The following is a 23,984-nucleotide window of genomic DNA, read 5'->3' on the forward strand; positions in this document are numbered from 1 at the left end:
CTCCCATTCGCCATTTCAAAAATTCAACTCATTCCCCGCAATCCATTTGCAATTTTTTGGGATTTGTCTTAAATTGTATTCATGCATTATTTTAGTATATATTCAATTTCGACCACTGAATGTTAAGCTGGAAGGAGGCACAAGAAGATGCTGAACATGTGTGACCGTCCCTCAAAACCTTTGGTCATCGGACCCCCATCACCGCGCGAGGAAGTGACGGGACCTAATGGATGGGTGAGGGATGTCATTCCGGGCGCTCTAATGGATCTTCGTGGAGGCGAGGGCCAGCCATTAGCGGAAGTAGCCGTGTCGGCACTAATAGAGGCGGCCGGCGTAATGACAGCCATTTGTTAGCTGAGGGTCCGGCGGGTGACGCCGTTACACCGGGTCCGCCCGATATGGAGTCCATAAAAGTGCTCACGGAGTCACTTAAGAGTCAGAGAGGCAGTGTTTGGGCTGCTCAGTAGATTTGTCTACTTGGAGGGAAAGGAATTGAAGGAATAATTACAAATATGGATATGAGGAGCTTTACGCCCAAACAAGCCTGGGAGTTTAATTGATGCTATTGGGCAATTTGAGTGTTTGTTAAGACCTTTATTTTACTTGACATGCACCGCCTGCACCTGAAAAAATGGCTGTGAAGCGAGAGAAGCTAGTTTACAATAGTAGAATCAGTGCTGCCCACTTAAAGTGAAGGGAAATAGACCCACCCGCCACAGGTGAAAAGCTGCAATTATGGAGAAGCAATACAAAAAAACGTTGTTTTTCTTCTTTTACTCCTTCCACACCGTTCGAGCACTTGTTGAAACATGCGGCAGCTCATGAACTAAACATTTTAACACCAAAATGCACAATCAAGCCGTGTAATTTCGGATATCTGTTAGCTTAATGCTAACATCCCGTGAAACGCATTGACAAGCTAACAGAAATTAGCCTCCATGCTACAGCTAGCGAATCACACCAAGCAGTTGCGCAACCAAAGCTCTTCACAATGCTCCAACGTCAAAACCGAATGGCGCAATTGTCAAGGAAGAAGAAGCGGATGGCCCCAAAGAGGACGGAACGGGCGCGGAGAAGGAGAGCGTGGATGTTTAAATTGGTAGCGACCGAGCGCCCTCTTCACTGACTGCACGGCGACTTCAATTCTCCACGCTTTGCTTCCTAGCCAAAGGGCCATACGAAATTCTAAATGTAGTATTTTTTGCAAACACAATATATAGTGTTACAGTTCCCTCCAAAAGGGATTGGCAAGGTCAATTCCTTTGTTTTGGTTTGATATTGGAGACATTTTTGTTTCAGATCAAAAGATGAAGATGAGGCAAAAATTCAGAATACCAGCTTTTATTTCGTGGTGTTTACATTTAGATGCGTTAAGCAACTCAGGGCAAAGCGACTTTGGTTTAAAGTCATCCACTTTTCAAGAGGGCAAAAGCCATTGAAACGGACATTATTAAATTACCTTCAAGTGAGGAACATTTAATATGCGCTTGCATAAACCTTTTATCAAGAACGGCATCAAGCCTGCAAGCCATTGACTTAACCAGACTGCTACATTCTTCGTTTGAAATGCTTTTCCAGGACTTTACTGCAGCCACGATCAGTTCCTGTTTGTTTCTAAAGGGTTACTCCCTTCTGTCTCTTCTCCAGGAAGACTTGACTTGTCTCAGATTTTCCACTTTTCCTCCGACTGAAGTCTTTCATTGTTGGCGATGTATTTTTTATTTTTTTTGTCTTGTTGCATGATGAAGCTTCTCCCCATTTTTTTTTTGGATGCATTTTTCTATAAATTCCCAGCCATTTTTTTTTTGTAGACTTTAGAATTTGTTCTACTGGCACCATTTTGAGTTCATTTTCATCGTGTGCCACGTCGCAGTTCCAATTTTTGTCATTTTATTTTCAGGCCATTTTGCCTAGCCCTTCAAATCAACTCTTCCAATGTCCTGACGTCAGGAAATGAATGCGCCGTAGCCAGAGCTGCTCAAATGAGTAAAGAATTTCCCCAAAAGCAAACATGATGACTTTCGGTTCTCCTAATTGCTCTTTCTCATCATGCAAATGAAGAAGTAAAGTTGCGCTTCTCATGTTTGTTGTGCTTTGATCAGTCGGAGTGGCATCGCACGTTCAGGAAAAGGACTCAGGAGGGATTAAAATCCCGGATTCAAAAAGCCCCGGGTGGGGGGGGGGGGGGGGGGACACTCGATGGGTTAGGGTCCGGGGCTTGGAATGACTTCAATCTTTCCGCAGTCGATTCCAGACGAGCATTTGAACTGAATCCCTACTGGGACAATCATTTGCGTTCATTCCGTTGTGTTCCTTTTATGGAGCCGCTCAGCTCGGATGGGAACGTCCGGAACCTTTGGTACTTTAGGCGCTTCCTCTTTCCTGCCTTAAACACACGCAGGAAATGTGTCCGCAAGTTCCAGGACACGTTTGTCCTCTTGATGCTAAAAATTGAACACGACATCCTAACATGCTGCCCTGGGAATAAGTCAAGTACTGTACATGTGTTCTTATTTATCTTCCCCCTTCCTCTTGTTTGAGAATTTTCTTTTGGTTTCTAAAAAGCAACACAATTGCAATCGTTGTCCTGTTCTTCGTCGCCTTGATTTTTGTTCTTCTTTTTCCTCTGTGTTTTTCTTTGTCCTCTTGGTTTCCAGTCAGCTTTGTGTTTGTTTGTTTTTTCTTTTTAGTCCTCTTTCTCGACGCTGTAATTAATTCTCGGCTTGGGCTTTTTCGTCATCTTCGTCGGGTTCCTTGACTTCTCGGTCGTCATCTTCTTATTCTTCTTCGTCTTTGTGTGCCTTCTTCTTTGTCACTTTCATCTTTTTTTTTCTTTTTCCTAATCATCTTCCTCTTACTTGTTCTCCAACTTTTCTACGTTTTTGTTACCATTTGGTCTTTAGTCTTCCTCAAAAGTCAGTCGTCATCTTTTTCTTTGGCTTTTTTTCTTCTCTCTCCAGAATTTTCCCCCCCTTTTTTAATTATGAGCTAACCAATCCAATCCAAACCCCCCCCCCCCAATCATCTTCTCTGCCATCTTCTTCTCCCTCTTCCTTTTATTGAAACTCATCTTTGTTGTTTAACAAATGCACTTGGAAAATCGAGAATCATTTTCTAGAATCTTCCTCATTTTCAAATTGTGCACACAACTTCCAGGATCTGTCCTCGTGTTCCTTAATTCCAGATTGTTGTTTTGACAATAAGTCAAAATCATGTGTGTGTGTGTGTGTGTTGTTTTAATTTTGATGACTTTTTTTTTTTTTTGGGTCCCGCCGCAGCTTCCTACTTGTTCCCCAGTTTCCAAGGCTTGATGGAGGACAATGACACAGAGCGTCTGGGTCTGGACTTCCAGAGGATGCTGAGGATCAACCACATGCTCTATGTTGCCGCACGGTCAGTCCACCCTTTTGGGGGGTGTGGGGGTGGAATCACTTAGTCATGGGCAAAGTCTCTCGTCGTCGGATCAGATTTCCTCATCACAAATTGTTCCCAGGTGTTGGCTCATGTTCCCTAATGTCCCACTTTGCTTACAGATTGCTGCATCGAAAATGCGAGTATGTCATCATTTTGAACCCCCCCCCCCCACCAAGATAACAATTACTCTTTCCTATTAAATATCTGATTACATATTTAGCTTAGTCATACATATGTACCCTGACTCGCGAGTTTATTTTGTTTCGCGGCCATGCTCGTCACCCACATTCCTCAAATCATTTTTCTCTTTTGAAATGACACCAACAACATTAGCACAGCATTGTTTAACGAAGCATTTATCACGCCAGAGGTCGTGATGATATGCGGTAACACTTCACAACCTCTCATGTGATATCGCTTTTGTACAACTGCTCTACAAGCGTCGTTAACCGTAATGAGAAGCAATGATTATAAGTGTATGGGGGTCAGGACTGGCTCTGACGGGGCCACCTCACCTTGGCTCATGGCGGCCCGACTTAAATAGGTTCATGACGGACCCTGAGGCACCAAGAGCGTGCATGTTTTTTTTCATATGAATAATAGAGCATGCCTGCTTTGCCATTTTGTTTTCATTGTCGATACTCCGAGAACAGTGAAATTTCCCTTGTAGATGAAAGAAGTAGTCGGCCCGGTAGTCCAGTGGTTAGCACGTCAACTTCACAGTGCAGGGGTACCAGGTTCAATTCCAGCTCTGGCCTCCCTGTGTGGAGTTTGCATGTTCTCCCCGGGCCTGCGTGGGTTTTCTCCGGGTCCTCCGGTTTCCTCCCACATTCCAAAAACATGCGTGGCAGGCTGATTGAACACTCTAAATTGTCCCTAGGTGTGAGTGTGTGCGTGCATGGTTGTTTGTCTCTGTGTGCCCTGCGATTGGCTGGCAACCAATTCGGGGTGTCCCCCGCCTACTGCCCGAAGGCAGCTGGGATGTGCTCCAGCTCCCCCCGCAACCCTAGTGAGGATAAAGCGGTTCGGAAGATGAATGAATGAATGAAGTATCTATATTCTGTGCTAGGCTAACAGTTAGCGTCTCCTCCTCCTTCCAGGGATCACGTTTTTGCCATCAATCTGGCGACGTCCTCGGAGCAAATCTTCCCACAGCAGGTAAGAGCGGTCGCCGCGCGTCGTCGCGTGATCCCGCCGCACTTGTTTTCTCGATCAGGCGGCAACGTCAGCGTCTCGTTATTCCGCCACGGGAGAATTCAAGTGTTTTCCAATCACCGATCCAATCGGCTCGGAGCCCCGCGCCGCCCAGGAAACCGGCCTCATTTGTCAAACATGATTGGACTTAAATAAAACGCGGCGAGCGGCCCGCCGCCGCTACGTTCATGTATTGAGATGAGCAGGCAAGATGGATGCCGCCACCGATTAGTCTGCCTGATCGCACGCGCACGTGTGCCTAATGTTAGGCAGAACTAATCCATCTCCTGATGCTCCTGTGTGAAACGTTTATGTGGGCTGTTGGGTTGTGTGGTACGTTGTGCTGATTTGTTTTGTTGTGACTTGTGTCGCAGGGTGTTGGCTTGGGATTTTGTCTTGACGTGTGTTGGGTTGAGGGTCGTGTTGTTTGGGGTGTGTCTTTTGTTTTTTTGGTGTGTTTCGTGTTTATGTTGTCTTCCGTGTTGTGGTTGTTTTGGTTTGTAATGTCTTGGCATGTGGTGTGCGTCTCTACTGGTGTGTGTTTTGTTTCCTTGGCTTGTGTGTGATGAGACCATGTATTGTGTGTGAAGTCATATTTGGTCGGTGTGTGGTTGTTTGTGTTTTGTGGCGTCTCGTGCTGTCGTGTAGTGTGTGTGTAAAAAAATCAGAGGATGCGAGATGGCGCGAGTATGACTCCTGTCATAGGCTGTGGTTGGGATCATTCAGTCATTTCCTACTCCCTCGCCACTCCACAGTATTTTTTGTAGATTTGGAGTGAACTAAAGACGTCACTCGTCAGTCCAAATGTAGTCTTGGGACACTACTCGTTCACAGTTAATGACCTCATTGCTGTGGCATCATTATAACACAGTGGATCAACGTCAGCTGGTCATCTTTATCCTTGCCTCTTTTGTCTCTCACATACTTTCTCGCTCAGCTTCATCTTTTCTCCTTTTCTTGGCTTCCTCTTTTAATGATTTCAGTTTTGTTTCTTTGTGAGTAGCCTCTTCTTAGCTTCGCTTCGTCTTACCGTGGCTTCTTCCCAGCTGAGTTTCATCACGTTTCTTTGTTTAACTTCATCTGAGCTCAGCTTTTTGCTCGCACCTTTTCAACTGAGTGACTCCTTATCTTTTTAGTTTTAGTCTTCTCAGCATCTTATTAGCTAAGCTTCACCTTTGCGGCTTAGCTTAGCTGCCTCTTAGCATCTCCTTAGTCAAGTCTCTTCTCTCCTTAACTTTTTTTTTTTTTCTTTTTAGCTTCATCTTAGCTTGGCTTCTTCTCATCTTAGCTTCCTCGCTTTTCCCTCTCAAATTTGACGTGTTGTTTATTTCCCCAGAAGCTGACGTGGAAGACGAAGGATGTGGACAAGTGCACGGTGCGAGGGAAGAACAGCGTAAGTATCCCATGCGCCCTCTCGCGTGCACACACTCTTGCGCGCATGCACTGATGGCGATTTATTGTATTTTTTTTAATCCCCGCCAGGATGAATGTTACAATTACATCAAAGTTTTGGTGCCCCGCAACGACGAGACGCTGTTTGCGTGCGGTACTAACGCCTTCAACCCCACATGTCGCAACTACAAGGTACCACCATGTCATCATATGAAAATAAGATGAATAATAATAATAATAATACATTTTATTTATAAGCTCCTTTCAAGACACCCAAGGACACTTTACAATAACAAAAAACACAAAACAATACGAATAGTATTTAAAAGAGACTTTTGATGTGAAATTGTTGTGAGAATTACCCGAAACTGAAACATTGAAGAGACATACTTTATGCTTTCAGAAGTTTAGTAATAGTCAACTTAAATTCACCTGTAAAGTTTAAAGAGCTCCGGAGGTTCATCCTGAAATTTTACCCCAAAAAATGAATCATTTAACTTTTTGGAGCAGTGTGCAGTATGTCCCGTTGAAAGTAGCAATGTAAAAGGTATGTACAGAGTCAGTTTTTGTCATATTGTGTCATCAGATGTCGACTTTGGAGCAGGACGGCGAGGAGATGGTCGGTCAGGCTCGTTGTCCCTTCGAGTCGCATCAGTCCAACGTCGGGCTTTTTGCAGGTGCGTTATATTGACAAGCACGCTGGTCTTAACCTGGAAAGACCCAGACTGGTACGTGAATCACTCAAAGTACCGACCTGGGACTGCTCCGATGTGATCTGCTCATGAAAAGCTGGACATTGCGTACAATATGTTGCTCTGATTGGGCACGCCTACCAAACTTTGGTTTTGACCAATCACGGCACCTGAGGACTGTTATGTCACTGATTGGCATAGATGGCATCACGGCACTGAGCGGTAGTTGTTGTTTTTGCAATGTAAATACGAGACTAAAGAGCATCTGAGGGCTGAATGATGAGGACACTGCAGAAACACATATCTATCTATTTATCGTACGCGTAGACAGAAACGGTAAGTGGTCCCTCTTCGCCAATGGGATGCCCGGATGATGCTCGCTAATAGCCAATGGCAGAGCAGCTATAAGTATGTTGCGTTTGAGAAACTCTGAGCTGTGATTAGCAGCCCATACTGTAATTTTACCTTTCGTATCTTGAAATTTCTTTCGTAAAAAGAGGCAGTATTTTCCTGTTGATGCGTTTCGTAACTTGAAAATGTCGTATGAAGAGACGTTTGTAAGTAGAGGTACCACTGTATTATGTTTTGTCTTGTCTCCCAGGTGGTGACTTCTACTCAGCAACCATGACTGACTTCTTGGCGAGCGACGCGGTGATTTACCGCAGCTTGGGCGAGAGTCGCCCCGTACTGCGGACTGTCAAGTACGATTCAAAATGGCTGCGAGGTGAGCTCATGGTGTCGCTGTTGCTGGTTTCTCCCCCCCGCCTTGATCAGCGGAGTCATGCATGTCCTTTCCGCGACACCAGAGCCTCACTTCCTGCACGCCATCGAGTACGGCAACTTTGTGTACTTCTTCTTCAGCGAGATCGCTGTGGAGTACACGTCACTGGGCAAGGTGAGACCCTCGCCAAAATTGTCTCGTAACGTGTCGCATGACCTCGACAAACACAAATACCCATCCAACAATTCCACCCAGCAGTCGAGTGTCATTAAGAAGCTAATAATGTTATCTCACTTAATGCGAGTACTCATAGTGATTAAATGTTGTCATCGCAGCAGTATTTAATCACCAAGCCACCGAAATGCGCTTGTCAATTCATGTAGCAGTGTGGCGCATGGTATGGCCAAGCACACATATCCCCCACTTTGACCGCTTTGCCAAACAAGATTACAATCTTGTCATGAGAAGTCAATTCCACTAACACGCTTAGCTAATCTTTGCTAACAGTTCTTCAAAGCCGTTTTTTTTTTGCCGTGGAGGTTTGTCCAGCCTCGCTGAAATTGTCATTGATAGAAGAACCTGAATTTGGGGAGGGATTATGTAATTTAGCTGCATAGTTAGATCACAGTGGTGCAATATTGAGTGTCTCGCTCGCAGACCCATTTTCAGAAATGGGCCAGCTAACCAAAATATGAGTTGGTCGTTTAATTTCACACATCAGGCAGGCACACCAGACGCCTAACTATTTGTACACAAGATATTAAAAAAGTATTTTTTTTTCTTAACATAGCGTGTCTTGGCTCTCCGGTGCCGCTTAGGTGGTTTTCTCCAGAGTAGCGCGCGTGTGCAAGAACGACAACGGCGGTTCGCCTCGGGTTCTGGAGCGCTACTGGACATCCTTCCTGAAGGCCCGCCTCAACTGCTCTGTGCCCGGAGACTCCTTCTTCTACTTCGACGTGCTGCAGTCGCTCACTAACGTGCTGCAGATCAACCGCCGGCCCGCCGTGCTCGGTGTCTTCACTACACAGGCAAACAGGTCAGTACCACGGCGACTTGTCCATGGTGTACCCCCCCCGCCCCCCACACACACACACATTTCTCTTTCCAAAAGTCAACCGGCGTAGAAGCCAGCTGAATTGTGACTCTTTGTCTCTATGTGCCCTGTTATTGACTGATGACCAGTTCAGATATCTTGTTATTTGCACGGCGACTGGTCTCACACCCTGGTCTCTCGGTGGTCTACCTGCAGCATCACCGGCTCGGCCGTGTGCGCCTTCTACATGGATGACATCGAGAAGGCCTTTAGCGGGAAGTTCAAGGAGCAGAAGAACAGCGAGGCGGCCTGGACGCCCGTCCCCGATGAGCAGGTCCCCAAACCAAGGTGATGCTACTTCTTAGCTTAGCGTCTTCTCACCTTAGCCTCTACACTTAGCTTTTTCTTCGTTCCCTCGCTTTTTCTTAGCTTAGCATCTTTTCAGCTTAGCCTCCTCATCCTCTAGTGACTTTGTTTCTTTACACCTTAGATTCCTCTTTTTAATGATTTCTTAACTTAGCTTCTCCTCAGCACAGTATCCTTTTAAATTAGCTTAGCTTCCCCTGTCCATGCTCTGTTGTTGCCCAAGGCCCGGCTGCTGCGCCGGCGAAGGTTCAGCTGCTGACCTGAAGTCATCCACCGCTTTCCCCGACGAAATGCTGACATTCATCAAGTCCTACCCGCTCATGGATGAGGCCGTGCCTTCCGCCAATAACAGGCCACTCTTCACCAGGACCACCAGCAGGTACGCACAGGCCCAGAACAACCGTGGAAGTTCTTACACGTATTTCATGCACTTGAAGCATCAACGTGATTGACAGCATCTCACATGTATTGGGGACAGAATTATTTTGTCTGAAGGGGGCAATTAAAAATAACTACCCGATCGTACCTATAAATGTCATAGGAATTGAAAAGCTGAAAATTTGAGGCTTTAACAACCGCAGCTAAAAAAAATGCAACTTTACTCTGATAATGTACGATTTTTTTCTGGAAATAGTGTTATTTCTCGAAAAAGTGGTACTGTTTTTGGGCGCACAAAAAAAGTTGTAAAGTTACAATGAGAGATGGTTATGGTTAGGGGATGATTTTAGATAAAACAGACAATGAGGCAATAGACAAAAAAATGTAATTGAATAAGGGTTATTCAATTATTATTATTATTCAATGAATGGCCTATTTTAAAACTGTTTTCATATATCGGGCGCACCGCATTATAAGGCGCATAGAATAGAAGCTACGATAGTGACTGCAGTTGTGTTATGCATCCACTAGATAAAGCTATGCTAAAGCGAATACAATATAATACAGCTTTGTTTACATTGAGCTTTCACAACCGGCTGCAGCTCTAACAAAGCGCTTTACAGAACTTTGAAAATATTACGTCCAAAAATCAAAATATTGATCCATAAACAATGCGCATCGGATTATAACACAGGCTGTTGGTTTTTGAGAAAATTGAAGATCAGAAGCTGATATTCAAAAGAGTCGAGCAAGCGGGATCGATGTCGAGATGGAGTGGTGACATGGATGGATTAACAGGTGAAGGTGAACGAGGGCGTGCTGGTGAGGCGGGGAGGTCAGATGATTGATTTCTTCAAGTTAGCGTGGGAATAATCACAATAACAAGATAACAAGAACAGCCCAACAAGAATAATCCCCGGAACAAAAACAATCCCAGAAGTCAGAACGATCTGAAGAAAAAGGATCGATCCCGAGAACAACCCTAAAACCCTCGCTGGAAAGGTCGCGAGAGCAAGCCTCAGAACTACAACAATCACCAGAACAATTTCAAGACCGACCTCAAGAATAAGGATGCTGACAACTAAAACAATCCCAGAATATTTCCAGGAGAAATGCCAAGTGCTATAACGAGAACAAGACTAACACCAAGAATAAGAACAATCCTCAGAACAAAAGCAATCCCAATACCAATTCCGAGCACAAGACAAATCCCCAAAACCTGAGTATGATACTAAGAACAACAAACAAAGAATAATTGCAAGTTGCCAACCTCGATGACGCAAAAGATGATCTCGGGAACAGGAGCAATCCTAATCTTGTTTCTTCCATGTTGCTGATGGGGATGTTTTGTGTCATGGCAGGTTCAAGTTGACTCAGATCGCAGTGGACACGTCTGCGGGTCCCAGCAGGAACTTCACAGTGATCTTCTTGGGTTCGGAGGACGGCCGAGTTCTGAAAGTTCTCACCAGCACCGATGGAAACAATCAGACGCTCAGCACCACTCTTCTGGAGGACATCAGCGTCTACAACGATAACAGGTAACAATCGAAACATTCTTCTTGGCTGTGCTTATTTCCTTGCGTGTCACTTACAGTCCTAACACTGATTTTTCAAAGCTTCGATTCATCATTATTTTCCTCTCATGTGGGTTGATTTATATTTTTTAGCTAAAATATTGAAGTCTGAACCAGCCTCAACTTACGAAATTGGTTCTGGAAGAAATGTCTTAACTAGAAAATGTTTTAAGTAGAGACGTGTTTTCCATGTAAATGCCCTAATCCGTTCCAAGCCCCCCCAAAATTCAGACATAAATGTCTTCTAAAGTATAACAACAATCAAAATATGGAACAAATACATGTTCCAATTCGATTATTTCACAATAAATGCGCATTGTGCTTTATGTAAAAAAAAAAACAAAGAATAAAGAATCAAATTGATGGTCATTTAACTTTTAACTGCATCTTCATTTCTTGCTTGTTTTTAAACTCTTCTTAACATGCGTTCTTTTTGACTTTTTCTTCTCGTACCTTCTTTTCAGCTCAGACTTTCCATTTGCTTTGCTTTTCCTTAACTTTTTTTTCTGATTGCAGCTTCTTATCTTCGCCTTTTCTTACCTTAGTTTGTTTTTAGATTAGGTTCTTCTGAATTGTTTTTTTTTCCCGTTACTTTGCCTTCTTTCACGCCGTAGTTTTTTTTTTGTCTTTACTTTCTTATCATACGCTTCCTAGCTTGGATTCTTTTTAGCCTTTTCTTAGCTTAGCTTCTTCACATGACTTCTTCATAAGGGAGCATTATTTTAGATTAGGCTCCGCTTATCCTGGCTTTTTATTACCTATTTTTTTAACTTCTGTTTGACGTAGCCTTTTCTTAAGGTAGCTTCTTCTTAACCTTTTCTTAGCTTCACTTATCCCAAAGTTTGTTTCTTCCTAGCAAAGCATGGTTTTCCTTTTGTTTAGCTTTGCCTTAGCTACTCCTACTACTCTTCTTTCTTTTGCTCACTCGAGTTACTTTAGTAACCTGTGATTTTTTTTTCCTTCAACATCATAGCTGAAAAGATAGAAGCCACCTTTCAGAATGTCGTTCTCGTTTTTCATTTACCATCGTCTACTTTCTGTTACGTTGGCGCACGTATGTGTGTGTGTGTGCATTTTTAACCCGCTCCCTCCATTAAATGTAATGCTTTGCATCAGCACACCACTTGAAGCCATTTATTTCCCGACGACGCCGCGTGAAAGTTTGTTCAGACTTCTTGCCGTGTCAACTTCCAGATGCAACGTGAGAGGGGAGGCGCGTCGGGTCTTGGGAATGGAGCTCGATCGAGACCACCACGCCCTCTTCGTGGCCTTCTCCGGGTGCGTCATCCGCGTACCGCTCAGCCGCTGCGACGACTACAGCGATTGCAAGACGTGAGTGACATCCCGCCGTGCCCCTGATACTGTAGCCAATCGGAAGCGGGAAAAGAATCATGAGTGGAAAAGACAAAATAACAACAATGGTGAATGGTTCAATGTTCAAATCAAACATGTCGCTTTAACTCCTCGCTATGCCTTAAATGGGTCGGGTTCTTGACACCGGTGACGTCATACAACTGACACAGCCCCGAACTGTAGCAACTCAGAAGAAAGCCATTGCTGGAAAAGACCCAGTAAAAGCAATGATGTGGCCTAAAATGGAGAGGAATCCTTGACAACCGCCAACAATAATGCATCTCTGGAATACTTTTTTTGTAGCGTTGAAGTCAAACACAATACCTTGTGTTTGACTACTTTCAAGTCTGATAAGGAAGCAATTCAATGCTATCAGATGTTGACTCTTTGTTTTTGTTTCTGTTTGCTCCTTCCACATTCTCAGCGTCACTTTCTATTTTCGGGGAGGAATGTTCAACTCAGTCACCCCCTCCGAGCCCCTGTTTATCCCCCCCACCCACCTTTGAGTATGTAAAGCGAGAGGAAGGATTGCTCCTCCTTCAGGGAATTGATGAAGTCCCATTGCATGCAAACGTCTCGGCAGCACTCACACTTTCACTGCCAGATTGGATCCAGCTGATTGACCAGGAGCCAGTGTTGGAGAATATATGTGAGGGGGGTAAATGCAAGGCAGGGGGGGGACTAAAGGGGTGTTTTTGGATGGGATTTGGGGGGGAGGGTAAAATGCATGGAAGCGATTCCTACTTAAGCTCTGCAAGCGCTGGCTGTAGAGCTGAGACACGCGTCATTTGCTCCTTAAATGTCCATTGAGAATGCCAGATCACCACTCGTATTACTCAGTCTTGCACATACCATATATGGGCAAATCAATATATAGTAATACGCGCACACATAAATACAGTGGCCCTCATTGACCACAGGGGATAAGTTCCACTGCCATCAGTGATAGGTGAAAAATCTGTGATTTAAATGCAGTTCAAGTTAACAAAAAACACTTAAACTTAGACACACGTTCAAACAAACCAAATAGCTTCATTTTGTTAGCTTAATGCTAATATGATGTGAAATGCCATAGACGGGCTAATAGGAATTGGCAAATATGCTACGGGAGTTATCAACTTTCAACAACTGCTACTTCAATGCACACGGAGCAGCAACGCATACGTTCATCACCATACATTTGCTTTCTTCGCATTTTAATTGTGGAACTTTTTTGCCTTTTCTTATTGCTCTTAATATATGTTGCATCTCTTCCAGGAGACCTCAGTGCTACCTGGAAAGTTCTAGCACAATGTAATACTCCACGAAAGGCACGCAACGCTAAAATCAGACTTGCCTGTATACTATAAAATCCGATCGACGATGACTTGAAAATATACATATGCCATCACGGAGCCGCAAAGGACGAGCCGTGATATCGCAGGGGGGAACACCGAAGACACTAATACTTAAAAATGGTCATCTCTCTTGCCTTGCAGACGCTGCCTGTCCTCTCGAGACCCTTACTGCGTGTGGCTGAGGACTGGAAAGTGTGTCGCCACCACACCCGGAATCAAGTAAGTCTCTACAATGTGTTGATGCCGTTAGGATGTCGCAGTGACATCGTCAAAAACAAGACGCGGTTAGCAGACAGCTGATAAAGGCGGGACTAACTGTTGAGTGACAGTCAAGGACTTGCTGTGTGTTTGCTGCCCATCAAGCTGCGACCGGCTGAATTTTCCACTCCGCACTGTGAGCTTCATTTCATGGAAGGCCCCTTTAGTGATGGAAAGAGACGACATTCTGACACAACATTCCCGAGCGGTTCGCTGAGGTTTTTGATTTACGGGCCGCCGTCCAATGAGCGAACAGTCAGGGGTGTTGTAGAACCGTGCTAGATCCTCCGCTCCGCATTCCACAATCCAGAGGAAAAACGCAGACCAAGAAAACAAAGGAGGTGAAATTTTGGGAAACGTCGGAAAATCAGCAAAGACGACGACGTCAATTTGATCAGAACATCTGCTTTGGATCCTTTTTGTTTTCATTCTTGCCGCTTGTGAGATCCTCAGACGGAGGAGGCGCTCGTCACATTCTCGTGAATGACATAGGTGTGCACGGCATCTATGTGATATAGGTGTTGGGGGGGGGGGGGGTTAGCATCAGTGTGATTTAGATTTCGACATGTCTTTTGTGCTCTATTGTTGTTTAATATGCATGGATGTGCAATGAGCAGCGGCAATTCAAATCCAAAGCATAAGAACTGCGAGGCAGACGTGCTAACCACTTGCGCACCATACTGCAGGGATGGATGGATAGATGGATTCCATTTGCATAGTTGCATAAGGGAACTTGTTTTCATATTGTTCCGGATGTGACTTGGGCAATGTCATGTGAAATAGGTGACGCGCCTCAAGTGACGTCACATCATGTGACTGAGGTGACATGATATGCCGTATATTGCAAATGTGACACAGCTAGAAATATAGAAATTTCATCTGTGCTGTATGTACATTTGACAATCAAGTTGTATCCAATCCAATCCAATTTAACATGTGGCATCATGGGACATGGCACACAGGTGTCATATTGTCACTGACAGCATGTGACTTGAGTGACAGCGCCAAGTCGGAGTCAGCTTCCTGAGAAGAGGCGCTCATATTTACCATGCAAGCTTGATGACTTCTATAATTTTATTTCACCTCTTCTTTTTCTACTCTATATTTTTGTGACAAAGATGTCACACCGAGGCTAGAATCTCAAATTCTTCATTTTTTGTGGAGGTAAGGAGGTGTGGGGGGGGGGGTAGGGGGGTTGGTTGTGATTTCAAGTTGAGACTGTGACAAAAACTCTTCTTTGTCGTGTTCCGCACACGCTGTTCTCATTCACAGTACATAGCTAAAAAAAAAATAATAATAAGTTTTGTCCAGAAACTTTTACCTTTGCACAAGCCACAGCAGGAAGTCTCAACAAAAAAATGACAGCGCGTTCTGGTGTCGTGCCTCTGTCTTCATTGCCTACCTGGCAGTCTCAGCAGGCAAACATCATCAGCGTTGTTAGTCATGAGGAGGAGAAAGTAGAAATACAATTTTACTCGTCGCCTTAATGATGAAAGACTGACCATGTGACGGGATGAGATGTCATGTGATGGCATCACATGACATCATACACCTATTATTTTGATGTCACCTATGTCACATCATGACGAGTTTATATTAGGACGTGCAATCATATGAACGGTGGCGAATGACATGATTCCATGTGGTCAGAAGTCATGACACAAACGATGCTACGTCAGAGAGGTGGAATCAGATGAATTGTGATATTAGGTGAGCTCATGTGACACAAATGAGACCGAAGACGGCAAATATGACATGCGTGGCGTGACGTGACGTGCGCGAGATCGCAAGATAACAGGTGACATTGGCGGTATAATGTGACACGGACATTATTGTTGGCATCATGTGTCAGATGCAGACATCACATGTGGCATCATTTAAGCATCTTTGAGTCCAAACAAAAGCACATTGGATTTATTATAGCGTCACACGACTTACACGCATATGACATAAGTGACATGTGACAGGTGGCATTATGAAAGACAGCTGACGTGTGACATACTGTAGGTGGTCCCTTGCGGCACAGATGCCACATGACGCATCACATGCGATGTGGGTGGCACCATCTAACTCAGGTGACATGTGGCATCGCTTAAGCATCTTTGAGCAGTGACACAGCAGACATCATATGACTTGAGTGGCACCATGTGACCTCCGACATCATGTGACACATATGACATAGGTGGCATCATATCACGTGAAATGTTAGTTGCTGACGCAAGTGGGGGTTTTTTTGTGTATCCACCCAGAAGCGCCTTTGAGCAGGACGTGGAGAACGCCGCTCCTCTCCATCCGAACGCCTGTCACGGTGAGTCCACCGCGTTGTCTTCTCACAACATCAACAAAGGCCAATCGAATCTACCGTCGCCAGTACTGTATTGTCTCTCGGCTAGCTAGTTAGCACGTACTTGTCGACTGCTGTAGGCTGTGCCGATGTTGATCTCCTCGTTGAATCCTGAAGTTTGTCTTTTTAATTGCGTGAAGCTGACAGACAATCAGTTTGTCGTCAGTCGGCCGTGAAGAACGTTCCAGACGAGATGCTAATTAATCCGTCCAGTGCTCGCACACGTTTAAAAAAAAAAAAAAACGTTAACAACATCGGGGTCTTCTGGCAGCTGAAAGGGAAAACAAACGTCAGTCATGTCAGGTTCGACACGACATAGCTGCTCACCCCCTCCAAACACACACATTACCATGAAGCATAAGCATGTTCCAATCGTGTCGGGAGAATGCCGAACAATTTTTTCCGACCCCTCCTGTGATACCCCTCTCGGAAGTGCTTTTAATCTTCCCCGGTATGGTGAGGCGTTTCTCGGATGCCGTTTTTATCGCTCGTTTGCATAACGCAGACAACAACAACAAAGGCGACAACAAAGATATCTCATTGGAGATGAATCACAGTCGAGACTGGGAATCCTTGACGGGAAAACTAATTCCAAACGTTTTCTTTGTTTTCCATCTTCAGATATCCTGGCGACCACTCGCAAGCATAACACACCTCTGGACTCGTCTTACGGTCAGTTCACAAATTCCACCCCCCCCCCCCCCCCATGTTCTCTCCACAAATGACCACTTGCTCGTCCGTACTTCTGAATGCCGCCTGGAAGCTTCCGGAATCTTTCATTCAGGCTGTTCGGTGACAGCTTAAACATGGCGGCCTTTGTCTTTAATGGTCTTTATCCCCGAGGACTGCCATCCCTGTCATGTCTCATTTGGCTCACCAGTGCCTGTGGCGTGCTGGGAATGAAGTATCGGGACACGGCCGAGCTGGCCGTTGCTCCGATACAACCCAGGAGGCCCTGAAGGAAAAAATTGTTAACGTTTGTCACAGCCTGTCTTGGCAGACGCGGACCCACACTGTGGGCATCCATTTTGTATCTCTTGACTGACCGCCAACAAGACTGAATGGTTGCTAACACCACTGACCTCGATAACATGACTGACTCACTGAGCACTAGCGTAGCTAACTGCTAACAAGACTGACTGACCACGAACATGGCTGGTCGACAGCTAACACAATTGACTGCACACACGACTGACCACTAGCACAACTGACTGAAGACTAGTACTACTTGACTGACCAACAAACATCTAACCGCTAATACAACCGACCACTAAGACCACTGACTAATCACTAACTGACTGACTGAGCGTGAACACGATTGACCGCTAAGGCCACTGACGACTAACACGACTGTCCAATAACACGACTGATGGCCAGCATGACGGACATCTAAAACAACTGACTAACCACTAAACACCACTGCCTTGAGCATTAACCGGATTGACAGACCGCGAAGACTGCCCGTCAACACAGCCGACTGACCACGAACGTGGCTTGACTGCTAATACCTAACTGCCTATATGGCTGACCGACGACTGACATGACCGACTGTAAACGAACATGATTGACCAAAGACCACTGAATGACTGACTAAATGACCACTGACACACCAACCAACAACATAACTGACCACCAACACAATTGACTAACCACTAGTACAACCCAGGATGTGTTTGGAATGACCCCATATCCACTACATGGGCCCCACATACAAGCAGTGAGTTTACCATTTTGTAGTACTGTTCCTAATGTGTAGTCAGCCTAAGTTGTCCCGAATGTTTGTGTTCTCGATGTCTATTGTAACGAAATATTGCCTAGCAGACTTCCATAAGTTCACTTCCTTGGCGGAGTTAGCACTATGCTGGAGACCCTTAGGATGCAGCTCAGTGTTTGATACCCGCCGGATGCACTCTCACGCTTGTCGCTCTTTTGTCTGCTGAAATATTTATCACACTAACAAAGCTGATGGATCGCACGAGGCCGCCACTCGCCTAAGCCCCGGACGCCATTTTTCTTCCACTTCCTGTCATCTCAACAATGGTTGCCCGCAGGGAGAAAGGCGGACGATAAACACCCACCGGCATATCCAATCAGATTATCCTCCATCTTTTGCGTCGTTGCCATAGAAACAAAAACCTTCACAATAAATCAAAGAGAGAGCACAGATGGTGACGTGGCAGGACGCCGTCATCTGGCACTCCACCAGGAAGATGACAAACGGAGGCTTTTTTTCCTCCCTTTAAGGGCCATTTAGCACGCTGCTAACAGGAGGGCGCTAATGATGCTATCAAGCATGCACTGTGTCAGCAGGACAATATGTCTGCCAATTGACAAACATTCCACGTGCCATCGTTTAACATCCTTTCAGAATTCTAATGCAACTGACCGCTAATGTGACAGACCACTTACACAACTGATAGCTAACACGACTGACTAAATCAGCTGACCACCATCGTAACTGATAGCTACCATGACAGACCCCTAGCACAACTCGCGCGAGTGACTCCGAACATCACGATGCCCCAACACAACTGACCACTCACACGATTAACACAATCGACTGCACAACAAACCGATCACTCACACACGTGCTCTAAATTCACCAAAAATTCTACACGTTGTTTAGCTTCCTGTCAGTTAGAGACATCGCTAATGTGAGCCTGCCAACGCCTGTGTCACCATGCTAATTACATTTTTTTTTCTCATCATGTCAATCATCTATTATTGATTGATTGACAGATGAGTGTACACGTTTCACAACGAGGCGTGCACTTGAGCAATTTTCCTTCCGAATCCGGAAGTTGATTGACCAGTCACTAATCAAACACTGTGTTGCCCCTCCCCCTCCTCTCCCTTCCTCCGCTGCGACCACAGGGAAGGCCATACCCACAAGCGCCGGCCCATCCAATCATAAGGAGGCAGGTGACCCTGAAAGAGGTCCAGGTCCGGAGGGCCCTCCCTACGAGGGGGAACTAGGGTCACCTGACTCGGAGCCAATCATTGTGGAGATGGAGGGTAAGGGGAAGGGGCTTGCGTCTTCTGTGCACTGCAACCTCTTAGGGATTTGCGCTGCTAGGTCCCATATGCCTGACTAACACAAGTGACTGACTAATGCAATTAAACACACCAGTGATCGCTAACAGCGCTGACTAACTCAATTCATCGTCACACAACAGACCGCTAACACAAGTGATCACTATCACAATTGACTGCAAACAATGCTGGACCAACATAACGGACTGCCAGCACAATTGATTAACGCAACTAAATAACTTAACCGACGGCGAACATGACTAACACAACCAGCAAGAGAGACCCGATCAGAAGTCTCCTAGCAGTGTGCACACCAATGTCAAGAGTGTACCCTCCCGAACATTAGCTTGCGAACCCATGCCAGCAGCACAAACTAGAACAACACACTCTATAGAGCACAAGTTGTCTCCTTGGTGGATGGAGGTCATAAGAACAGCTTTTGGGGGATTTAGCAGGGTGGATGGAAGTTAAGGAAGTGGTTTTCCTCGCCACCTGCCTCACCTTCTTGCTGACGTGTGCTGTCCGAGCGGCGTAAATCCTCGCTAAGGGCATCAAGAGATGCAACACATACAATGAGAAAAAGAAATAGGATGAAATTAAGAAGACTTTGCACACACACACACACACACACACACACACACACATTGTACGGGATAGACTAAAAGTCCTGCAGAGAAGTTGGACATTTGCTCCCAGCAGATGGCCTCCGACAAACAAATACTTGAAGAATATTTCATTTTATCTATAAATATTTATCAGTTTAGCGGGTCATAACGTGCTCCTCACAGAAGCGCTGACTCCAGTCTTTAATATGCAAATGTCCATATGGACCGGATTCCTTTTAAATATGAAAAAAAACTTGACCAATCAGCAGTGACGGAACTAGGTCACACCGCCAAAACAAAGATAAAAAAAAAAGTGAAGATTGAGTTTTTTTTCCACAAGCCAGCATGCTTTGACATTGAGTAACACTGCAGCTGATTTGATGTCTCTGTGGTATGTGACCATGATGCATCGTCAAGAAAAGGATCTCAAACACTACACACGAGACGTTTTTTTGTTGTTTTTTTTGACAACAGCGACTGACTGGGCCCACAGTGATTGTATCCCACCTCACCCCCGCTACCAATGTCCCACCTTCTGTGGTCTTCCCTGCCTGACCCGCTTGCTTCCTCATAACATCTATCCCAAATCCCCCACTGAAATTGACCCCACCATGCGCCCCCAACAGCCCTCCCACCCTCCCGGCGACCTTCTTTAAAGCTGCAGTCAACATGTTGAAATCATGCAAAGTGACTTCCGTGTGTACTGTGGCGAAGCAAAGGAAACTTCCTTGGTGGCATCATATTCCCATTCGAGCCACTGGGAAGTTTGCTCCGGAAGCGCACTGCTTTGCGGCCGTGTGCATGCGAAGGAGAGCATGCATGAGTTGTCAGTGCTCTCCATTTAAAGGTGCAAAGCACAACATGTGGCACGTTCTGTTTGAGGTTGCTGAGGCGGCACCATCTCCCTGATTTGTGGTGAGCGGTGAGCTTACGACGAACACTACTGACCGCCAACACAATCGCTAACATAAGTGACCGACAACCGAAACAGCCGAATGCTAACACGACGAACGCTACTGACAGGAAGCATGACTAGCGCAACGGACTGTCAACAAAACTGACCGCTAAACCCGCTGATTGCTAACCTCGCTGACTATTAACACCGCTGACTAATGCAACTGACCGCCCACATAACTGACCACTAGCGCGATTGACAGCTAACACAACTGACTAACGAGTCTGACTGCTAACACCACTGACTTATGCGTCTGACCCCCTACGCAACTGACCGATAATGCGACTGACTGCTAACACCACTGACTAACACGACCTAGCGCGAACAGTACTAATACGACAGATTTTTATCATGACCGACTAATGCAACTGACTTGCTCACACAGCAAACCACGAACACGACCGATAACGGGACCAACTGCCGACACAATTAGCATGACTGACCATTAACACCGCCAACAACTGACCGCCAAAACAGCCAACAGCTAACATGGCCCACTGCTAACACCACTATCACAACTGACTGCGAACATGACTGACCGCTTACACAATAGACCAACACGGCTGACCCCCTAACCCAGCAGACCATGAACATGATTGACGGCTAACACAACTAACTAACGTGACCGACCACCGTCGCAACTCGCCGCTAACACGACTGATTGCTAACACGACCGACTCCTTATTGCCACTGACTAACGGAACTGACGGGCAACGCAACTGACCGATGCCATGACTACCTAACGCTGAACAGCAGCCAGTCAGACCCCAGCATTTACGTTAGATTTATCAATGTCTTTACATCGACCTCAAAGTGCTTTTATATTTAAAAATTAGATATTGGATGAGCTCATTAATTATCTCCTGAAATCCCCTCCACCTGAATTCAGTTTTTGCATGCGGAAACTTAAACTTCTCTTCTGCCAGAGACGGTTAAGGTGGCTTGTGTGTGTGTGTGCGTGCGTGTGGAATAGAAAGGTTTGGATTTGCTGTTAGAGCGGCGCAGCGGCGTTGCGCTGCGATTGCATGTGCGCATAAACAAAGCCTGAGGCGGCGCTGCTGTCAGGATGAAGAAGTCATTACGGAACAATTACACGCCCTCTTGATCTCACATTCACTCCCACTAATTACTGAACTCTTTTGACTTTATTAAAAGAGCAGCTCTTGACTAGAAATTCAACTTTTTTTTTCTTTTTTTTTTTTTTGCTGGAATTCACACAACATTCCCGCCTCGCAATGCGAATGTTGTGATACTTATTTAGCGCTCACGGGGGCATGTGAGTCCATTTCCTGTCGGGGAGTGTTGGATTGCAGTGCTAACAAGCTACTGTCAGACTTCCATTTCATTTTTCTTTTTCTTTTGGGGAATCCATCTTTTATTTGTCGATACTCCAGCCTTTGTTACTCGCTATTTGCTGCTCAGGCCAAAAGCAATTGAAGCATTACATTAGCGCCCTCTGGTGGAATCTTGGTGTTGTTTGGTCTAATTCATCCAGAGAATTTTTTTTTTCACCTGTTTGAGATATTCTCTTTTTTGGGTGGTTCACTTCATGCAAATTCAAAAGTTAAAGTATGTGTCTGCTTCCCTCCCAATGCATCTCAATTTGCCTGCATTCCCTTACGTTTATTCTTGTGCGTCGACGCCAAAAGCTGAGTCGAACAACTTAAGACCATTTGTGTAAAGTATCAGCGTGCATATTGGTTTGCCCGTGTATGACGTTACGTCAGCCTGAATAACACCCATGCTAGCTTATGCTATTGTCTCACGTGAAGGTGGTTTGTTTGTGTTGAATATTTGAAAGACTGAATAGAGTTGTTCAAATAACATGGGTTCGCGATTGTGTATGGGCTAGAAGCATGGTGTTTGTGATCCTCTCATTTTTGAGGGCTCTGCTGCCCATTTTGTCGCATCATTCAGCAATTATGAACCTTTCGGGGAAGCGTCGATTATTTGCGGGGGAGGATAGAGAATGTTCAGTGGGAGGTCATTCCCTCATTCAAGATTTGAAAACAAATAATAGGATCTTAAAAATGTATAGGGAGCCAGTGAAGGGATGCCAGAGTCGGAGTTATGTGCTCCCTCTTACGAGTACCAGTCGAGAGGCGAGCAGCAGCATTCTGGACCAACTGGAGAGGCTTAATGGAGGATTGGCTGACTCCAAAGTATTCAGGTTTTTAAGATTAAGGAGTCAACAATGAGTTAACGATTCCCAATGCAGCCGTTGTCAATCATTCCACCCGTTGTCAAGTCCCGCCACACTTTGTGCTTTTTCCGCACAACCGGTGCCGTCTTCTCAAGGACATGGAGTCACCGAGCGTGAGGGAAAACCTCCCTGACTTACTGTTATTGTTTTTTTTTTCACTCAGTTGATGGAAAGCAGGGAGACGAGCGCTGCGTCTGTTTTCATTTCCAGTGATTGGTGTTTGTCCTCCCACGACACGGGGAGGACGTGTGCTGATACTTGATACTCGCATCTTCAAAACATTTTCTCAAGTGATGTCCCGTCAATCACATCTTGCTCTGCCCCAACCTCCTCTTCAACATAAACACGCATTCATTCATGCATACGTAGATGTATGCCGACACACCGCGCATGTGTACTTGAAACACATCTCTGAAGCGGCCGAATTCCTGGGATGATCACAAGCGTCTCGGTGTCAATTTGTCACTGTCTAATGGATGGCTGAAAAGATGAAATTTTAATGTGCTTCTGTGGTCATTTGACTAATTAATTCATGGAACTCGTCCTGGACTGCGTGCGCTCAAACGATGGACCGAGGAAGAGACCAAGGAGGACACAAAAAACAAAAAAAAGAACGGCTGATGCGGTTTGCTTGGATGTTGCTCTTCCTTGCGCTGTCTTTATCTGTCAGCAGACGTCTGACACTTTGAGGCCTGCAAAGCCTCCTGGGAGTCGACGTCGTTGTCTGCCACGGTTGCCATGACGACCACTTTCTCCTCTCACACACACACACGCATACACGTTACAAACGAGTTGCACACTTTTGTCTGCGCACTTCTGAAAAATAATCTTGAGTCTGCTCCTAATTTCCTCACCGCCACGCCTTGCTCACTATTTGAGCGAAAATATTGGGACACAGCGCTGAATCATTCGTACACGTTCACGTTTTTGTCAGCGGTGGATTTTTAATTTGCCCTTGAAGAGATTTTTGTCAAATGAAGATTCACCCCCCCCCCCCCCCCCCCGGTCGTGTATGCGAGCGATCTCGTCAGTGTTCATTTCAGCCCTCCCAAAAAAAAAGATGAAAGTTGAGCTCCGCTGCGTATTGTTCATTATTGATCAGTGAGCGTGATGAGTCATCATCTTAACGATC

General features: G+C 45.4%; 1 protein-coding gene across 2 annotated transcripts in view; it reads left to right on the plus strand.

Moving 5' to 3' along the window:
• sema6cb (semaphorin 6Cb) overlaps positions 1–23,984 on the plus strand; it is a 92,138-nt gene that overhangs the window by 63,805 nt on the left and 4,349 nt on the right. Inside the window, exons 5-20 of one of the 2 annotated variants that reach the window (XM_086113482.1) lie at positions 3,279–3,393; positions 4,515–4,572; positions 5,945–6,001; positions 6,091–6,192; positions 6,587–6,677; positions 7,294–7,416; positions 7,499–7,587; positions 8,232–8,449; positions 8,663–8,794; positions 9,036–9,191; positions 10,552–10,728; positions 11,959–12,096; positions 13,596–13,673; positions 15,962–16,020; positions 16,678–16,728; positions 18,931–19,071. In XM_086113482.1, coding sequence (XP_085969608.1) covers positions 3,279–3,393; positions 4,515–4,572; positions 5,945–6,001; positions 6,091–6,192; positions 6,587–6,677; positions 7,294–7,416; positions 7,499–7,587; positions 8,232–8,449; positions 8,663–8,794; positions 9,036–9,191; positions 10,552–10,728; positions 11,959–12,096; positions 13,596–13,673; positions 15,962–16,020; positions 16,678–16,728; positions 18,931–19,071 — 1,785 coding nt within the window. The remainder of the gene's footprint in view (positions 1–3,278; positions 3,394–4,514; positions 4,573–5,944; positions 6,002–6,090; positions 6,193–6,586; positions 6,678–7,293; positions 7,417–7,498; positions 7,588–8,231; positions 8,450–8,662; positions 8,795–9,035; positions 9,192–10,551; positions 10,729–11,958; positions 12,097–13,595; positions 13,674–15,961; positions 16,021–16,677; positions 16,729–18,930; positions 19,072–23,984) is intronic. The other variant, XM_086113483.1, reaches the window with a different exon arrangement.

The sequence above is a fragment of the Hippocampus guttulatus genome, chromosome 6, assembly GCF_054856545.1.
Source record: "Hippocampus guttulatus isolate MCC_2025c chromosome 6, RoL_Hgut_1.0, whole genome shotgun sequence".
In the NCBI taxonomy this organism is placed as follows: domain Eukaryota; kingdom Metazoa; phylum Chordata; class Actinopteri; order Syngnathiformes; family Syngnathidae; genus Hippocampus; species Hippocampus guttulatus.